This window comes from Fimicolochytrium jonesii (assembly GCF_025526975.1).
Source record: "Fimicolochytrium jonesii strain JEL569 chromosome Unknown EV422scaffold_44, whole genome shotgun sequence".
Taxonomy (NCBI): Eukaryota; Fungi; Chytridiomycota; class Chytridiomycetes; order Spizellomycetales; family Powellomycetaceae; genus Fimicolochytrium; species Fimicolochytrium jonesii.
In genome coordinates, this window is record NW_026515711.1 from 178,670 (window position 1) to 186,115 (window position 7,446).

The 7,446-nt window shown below is 42.0% G+C and overlaps 2 protein-coding genes across 2 annotated transcripts; one reads left to right on the top strand and one right to left on the bottom strand.

Moving 5' to 3' along the window:
- Positions 1-1,608: 1,608 nt before the first annotated feature.
- EV422DRAFT_572382 (uncharacterized protein) lies at positions 1,609-2,457 on the bottom strand (the record flags this gene model as incomplete). The annotated part of the gene is made up of 1 exon (XM_053073116.1): positions 1,609-2,457. The coding sequence occupies one exon, from the start codon at positions 2,455-2,457 to the stop codon at positions 1,609-1,611; it is 849 nt and encodes a 282-aa protein (XP_052920874.1).
- Positions 2,458-5,847: 3,390 nt separating this feature from the next.
- Positions 5,848-6,855, top strand: EV422DRAFT_510260 (uncharacterized protein; the record flags this gene model as incomplete). Its single annotated transcript, XM_053068914.1, has 1 exon — positions 5,848-6,855. The coding sequence occupies one exon, from the start codon at positions 5,848-5,850 to the stop codon at positions 6,853-6,855; it is 1,008 nt and encodes a 335-aa protein (XP_052920875.1).
- Positions 6,856-7,446: the final 591 nt, after the last annotated feature.

Here is a 7,446-nt window from a genome sequence, read left to right on the forward strand (position 1 = left end):
CAAGGATGGTTACGACGCCTGCCTTATCGTAGTGGACATGCTCACGAAGCGAACTCACCTGATCAAGGCCACTACCAGGGACACGGCCATGATAGCTGCCGAGCGCTTCATCAATGGAGTTTTTTGACTGCACGGCATGCCAAAGGGGATCCACTATACTATTACACTGTGCATTAACCGTACCTGGCTCTACTTTACACTGTGCATTAACCGTAGCGGCTGCTGAAAGTGTTATGCATTAACCGTATTCCTGATGTAGGGTGTAATGTATTAACCGTGTATCCTACACCTTTGGTATTATGCATTAACCGTACCAGCCTATGAGCCATTAACCCGGAGTCGGGTAAGACCGTGTTCTTCAGTTCCCACGACGCGCTGTCAAATTCTGTTACTTTCCCTTCACAATCTAAGCCACCGGGACATTCGGATGTCCCCTTGCGCCGCAAGAAACATGCGTTATATGAGTACGATGTGTACAATGAGTATCAATTTGACACCTCCCATACCCATCCCTCACCGACTCTCACCATTTGTCTTTCTCTAACAAAAAGGTCTTTTCCGCCATGATTTCAACCACTTTCTCAAAACTACCCTATCTGTCGCGCGAGTACGATGAGTTATATGAATATGATGAGTATCGATTTGACACCTCCAATACCCAGCCCTCCCCGATGTACAAATGCCCAAACAATCACAAAAAGGTCGCTTTTGCCATTATTTCAGCCGCTTTCTCAAAACTACTCTATCTGTTGGGCGAGGAGTTATGTGAGTACGATGAGTATCATGAGTATCAATTTGACACCTCCAATACCCAGCCCTCCCAGACGCATAAATGCTTCAGAATCATAAATCGGCCCTTTTGACCGTGATTTCTCAAATCCGTATGTTCAGAAGCGTGAGTATAATGAGTACGATGAGTAGAATGAGTATCACTTTGACATCCCCGCTTCCTGATCCCGCACGAAAAAATGCGATATTTTGAAATGTCATTTTTGTCGTAAATTTCGGTTTTTTCGGCCCAAATTTGCAACTTTTTCCCCAGATTTCGCCGTTTTCTCCCTTTATTTTCTCACTTTTCTTTCATATTCTCATTTCCATTTTTAAAAACTTACCCTCAATTTCATTCCGTTGCCATCCATATTGGTTCGCCTCCATCCCCATCTACATATCCTCTTCTCTTCGCGTTTCTACCTCACTCCATACATCACTTTTTAACCGTTGCCTAACCTTGTGCGCCACCGATTCAACCACTTTCACTACAGTCCCTTTTCTCACCACTTTCCCCGTTCCCTCCATGTCTCAAGCCATTCCCGTCACTTTTCCAATTTTTACCCTCCATCTTTTATCGAAATGCCATCTGTAGTATTGTAGTTCTTTTTTTCAGAAAAACTATATTATAAACAGGCACCCTTAAAAAAAAACTCTCTCCGTCGCAAACTCTTTTCTTACCCCCCCCCTATTATACAGAGGTTTCTACCCATTTTCACCACTACAATGCTACAAATCCGCCATATACTACCTTTACACTTTTCACTTCCTCCGTGGGCGTCACATTTACACCCTGTCATTTTGATACTCATCATACTCATTTTACTCTCCTTACTCTCCTTACTCATCCGCCGAGTCTTCACATACTGAATACGATTGTTGCGGAAGCATCTCATATCGGTTCAATTTGATACCTTGGAATCCGGTGGAAACTTTCGACATCCCTTTACCGTCTACATATTTTGTAACTCGAAGACACTTGTTGTAAGTTATATCATCTTGTGATCTAGCATAGTTTTGTAACCATTTCAACATATCGTTTCGGTTAATGCGTATGTTCTTATTTTGTTGCCGTTTGGCCCACTCGATACATTCTTTGTGGATATCCTCCACTAGAATCTTGTTTTCAGGTGCATGGAGACAGCAATCATCAAAAAACGTCTGATAGATGTCGTTATTTCTCTTGTACTTGATCGTATCATCGAGTATGGATTGCGGCGTCTGGATTCCTTCTTCCTTATACAATTTGTAATATTTGATTAGAATGGACATGAAGTACGGTGCTTGAAACCCTCGGTTTCGTTTGGCTCCCTCGTCCGCAAGATAGATATGCTTGTCAGGATCGCATAATGCCGGATCTGTAACGAAAGTGCTTGTAAGCGCAATTATGTTGATCCGTCTCCATGTACCATTATCGACTTCTAAGATGACAGGTAGATCATTCACGGACAAAAACAGCAATGCTTTGATGACAAAGTTGGAACCGTTCTCATAGAGATTTCTCGCACGGACTGGATCGTAACCGGTTAGTTTTTTAACGTTCTCCATATTGAGGGCTTTTTCTTTCTTGTTTTCTTGGATCTCAATGAAACGTTTATATTTACCATCTGCCAACTCCGGGTTCGCTTTGTCCCCGTTAAAGTCGTTCACCAGAATGGATGAGTTCCAACTCGTTGCGTAAACATCCATACTTTCGGTCATTAATCCTACAAGGAACGATTTTCCTTGTGCGCCCGGGCCGACCATAATATTGAACTTATCGTTGTGATTACACCCCAGAGATGAAGCGAAGGTTTTCATAACATATTCCTTCTTTTCCGGAATCGGCAGAACTTTGTCAATTTGACTTTCCAAACGAACCGTTGTCTCATCATGCGGATCATACTCGATATAGTCATAGCCAATTTGCAGGAGACAATAATCGTTTGGCTTTCCATTCCGAAACTCCAATTTGTCTAAATCATAGACTCCGTTTCGAAAGCAAACAATATTTGTACATGTCTCTAATTTACGCTCAAACTGAAGGAAATCTTCCTGTGAAAAGTAAAGGGCCGAGGTTTTACAAACGTTGAGGTAAAACTGATATGTTTTGACACAGGACGACAGTTTCTTTAGCATACCAATTAAGCGCTCGTCGCTTTGATGACTTTTCCATTTTGTCTTTTCTTCCAATAGAGGCATCAATTCTGTCAAAAGGCGATGTTGAAAGAACTCGCCGGAATCGCAAGTCCACCGATGGGATGAAAAGTACCACCAGACTTTATTTTTGTAGTAGAAATCATCTCTCCACAAAACAATAAGAAAGCGAGCAACCGCATCATGACTTCTGTGGAGAATAGCGTTTTTGGCAAGTTGATCTAACAAAGGATCGTCAAAAAGCGGTAATCTAATGAGAGGCGCTGTCTCCTCCACACTATCGCTCTGTGCTACAATTGGTATGACTTCAAGTCCTAACTTCTCCAGGTAACTGACCTCGTAGTTCATTGGCTTTTCTTTGATGACGACGGAGAGGCCAGTTGTTTTGTTGACATGTTGCTGCAAGTTATTAATAAGAGTCTGGTCGACCGGTAAATTCTCTTCGTTTCGAAGAACTTGAAGGCCGTCGAATACGAGAACAGGTACTTCATAACCACTGCTCTCCAGGAACGCCTCCATTTCGCCAAGAATGATGTTTTCATGATATTGAAGAACTTTGCTGTAGAACGAACCATCCCTATTTCCGTCGTTTTTGTTTTTCTTGGTAATTGCCCAAAGTTCCTTGAATTCGGGCATTTCCTTGAAAGGTGGGAGGAAAGATTCGTATATAAATTTGTGAATGCTTTTGATGAACGGGTGACTGGGAACTTCATATGATTTGTTGAGCGCTTCCAAAACGGACTTCTTATTCAACCCGTATTTCTGAAGGATCGTATCACGCTTTCTAACGTACTCGGTTAAATTCTTGCATTTGGGTAATTTCAGTTTCTTGCTCAATTGTAAGGTAATGCTTGGAAATGCGTTTTCGATGTCGAGATCAATGTACAAATTCTCCATACTGTAACAACGTAGATTCCTCTCAAATCCTTGACCGCCGACAAGGTGGCGCGCATACAACTTGCACTTTGGAGACGTTTCGGAGTACACATACTGAACATAGAATTTGTTTGTATCGTTCAATCTCAAATCCATGTACCTCTTGATTTGATCACGAGTCGCAACATCGAGCAATTTACAATTCTTCAATTGAATGAGTCTGTTAACATGTGCAACTTCATGCTTTTCTTCTCTTTAACGGCCGTTTTTCTAAAGCGTGTGGATTCAATGATCTGTTCAGCCATTTTCAATTTGTGTGTGCTTAATGTTAGGCACACAATTGTTTTCTCAGGTTTCTAAACGCATTTTGGACGATGTCACAGATGCGTCTACGCATGCAGCAATTAAAGAAATAATGGCCTAATAGTATACAATTGAACTAAGGCGAACAAATGGCATATCAATATATTGGAACGTACGAAAAATATGGAATGAAACACGAATTCATTTCAAAGACAGTGCGGGATCTAGCGAAACAGATGGGGGTAAACCGAAATACCATTACTTCGATATCAAAATGCCCCGGGGGAAAACGATCAAGACAAATTTTACCAATAACGGTTCAGAAGATCACGATTCCAGACAACATTATGTCGACAAAGGAATCTCAAATAAGTCCAACTGAAAATGGCCCAAATCCGACAATTGGAGATTTATAGTTTAGGAGGCCCGGGAAAATGGGGGTAATTCTGATGCTCACGGTACTCACGGTACTCACGGTACTCATTATACTCAAAAAAGTATGACAAATATGTCCATTGAGAGCGACGCAAAAGCGACAATTGGAGATTTAAAGTTTAGGAGGCTCGGGAAGATGGGGGGCTATTCTGATGCTCAAGATACTCAGAGTACTTACGGCACTCATTATACTCTAAAATTTATGACAAAGATGTCCATTGGAAACGGATCAAATCGACAATTTTAGATTTATAGTTTAGGAGGTCTGGGTAGACGTGGGGTATTCCTGATGCTCAAGGCGCTCAAGGCGCTCTTTGCACTCACGGTAGTGACTATACTCCTGGGGAATCATTCCACCTCGTGGTGAGTTTTTACCATAATTTTCGTGGTTGTGGATTTGCTCTCCAAGGCTGCAATTCAAAATGATCCAAACTCTCCGTCTATCAAATGGATTGGAGTCTTCACAGCACCTGCACTCTAGGCAATCTGACGAAGTCTTGTGATATTTGTTGCAAAAATTGCAAATATAAGCGTGCTTTGCAACAAATCTATGTTTGAACATCGTTGCTTGGAACTGCTTCCAAAGTTTTGCGTCGTTAAACTTCCGGGGCAAGTATTCAAGAGGCTTTTTCAATAGGAACATCTTTTTCACATGAAACAAAGTCTCGTAATGGCCGGTTTTTTTGTAGGCTTCCATCTGCTCAGACATTCTATCTACTATATTTTCCAATTTTGTTTGGATCTCGTGCGGTGAAGCCATTGTTGAAACGATGCTCTTCTTGCTCACGTCTCTCATAATTTTGCTTATATGCAAAGCGCCCTTTCATCGGTTCCTCTTCTGTGAGATCATCGTATTGGTCATTTATCATCGAACTCAATCGCTATCGAAATTTAGACTCCAACCTTTTGGTCCTGTACGTTTGTCCCACCAACATTTACCACAAAGGACTCGTCTTGGGATAATTGGAATAATTTCGTCACAATCTTGACACTTTCGACACTGCGAAGGAATGATGATTTGTCCATATCGGTTGAATTTCTTTGTGTATGGTTTGAAAGTCTCTTCAGGCATTGTTTACTTTATTTCTGCAGATAACTTTAAATTAGTGAACCGCGCTCGTTGGTGGAGTTCAACAATGCCGCAACCTTCAGGAAATTTGACAGTTTCCTCTTTTAGTAACTCCTTATCGCGAAATAGAGTTAAGTTTGAAAACAATGGAGTGTATCCACCGCTGTTGACGCACCTATAATGTATCCGGAGGTGCGCTGAATATATAAGGTCGGGTGTCGTATGAAGAACCCCAGTCATCAATAATCCTACTATCAAAAATGCCTGCCGAACGACAACAACGCCCTGGACATCCGGATGTCCAGGAGAACAACAGCAGACGAAGGAAGCGCGCTCCATTGAGCGAAGAGGAAGTTCTGCAAAGACAGAAAACCCTTCAAGACACACATGCCCGACGTTTTGCACAACAGATTGGATTACTTCACCGAAAGAACGCAGCCGGCGTTCCGATTGAACCCGAAGATCCTTTTCTGGTGTGGAAAGATTACCACATCGAAACAACATTGCAAGGCGCACATGTGAACATCGACCCAATCGCTCCTCGTCAAGAAGCGAGTCGAAATAATGTTCCCGACATTGAACTCGATGTGTTCAAATTATTCATTTCGTCAAAAACCTCTGGTCTCGCGGAAAATTTCGATCGATTTGTTAATTATTACTATGTCGGTTACTACTACAAGTGGCTCGTCGATCAGCGAAGAAATGATCCCGCGAACGATAACGAGCAAAGCGAAGAAGCAAAACAGCAGTTGCGAACACAAATATTCAAAGCCAAACTTGAGAAAGAGAAGGGGATTCTTGCGGGCGGGTCGTCAAAGCGACAAATCAAATCGTTCAACCGCTTATGCACGAATATGCATATCGCTATCGACGAATTTGGTTGGGGCATTCTTACATGTCCTGCCCTACTTCGCTCGTCGAAAGGGAAAGCGATTGAAAATCTTACCGAGGCTATCATCAATCGAGTCTTGAAGCGTTTTGTAAAACAAGGCGCGCGGCAAGTTTCAACGATGTACGATGAAGACGTCCAGAAATATGTGGAAAAACGTTTTCGCCTATTGGAACCGGGAAAAGATGAACGCCTTGATATAACCCCCAAGCAAGTTCGTCTCAAAACTGTCAAGGAGAAAATGCGGGAGGTTGGGCACGCGCAGGCGAGACAGGAACAAGATTTGCAGAACGACGAGGAAGAGGAGCAGGAAGAGGAAAACGAAGACGTTGGAGAGGAGGAGGAGCAAATTGTGGAGGAGGAATTGGAATATGCTTGATCATGAACTTCGATGTAGTGATGTAATATCGATAAAATTCGATTCTTTTTTTAAATTGTTATTTAAAGAGTAAAAACGAGTAATGGTTTATGCACAACCAAAGAACGACACAGCAATGAACATTGAAATAGCCAAGAAACTTATCAACCGATATGCCGATACCGTCCATCAAAAGAATGGAACGATAGGATTGGCTGCGAGTAGTCGAAAAACGTACCTCTCTGCCTGCAATTCACTTGAAGCGTACGGAATCCTTGATCCTAAAGTTCTATCATCTCCGACCGATGTCATGAATATCTTGACGAAAAAATACTCTACAGACAATGGAGCGAATTGTACAAAGGTGTTGTCCGCTATGTTCAAAATTATGACAAACGAGGAAAAAATAGGATTGTATGATTGGTTTTCGTCTAGCCTCTACGGTCAAACTGCAAAGAAACGATTCCTAGATGCGTGCACAATGGACAAACTTACGCATATTGACGAAATGGGAGGTTTCTATCTCAAGATCAATAGCGATCGTTGTAAAGAGATACAAGCCCGCGATCTCGTAATGGATAAAGAATATGAAACGAAGCGCTTCATTGAAAA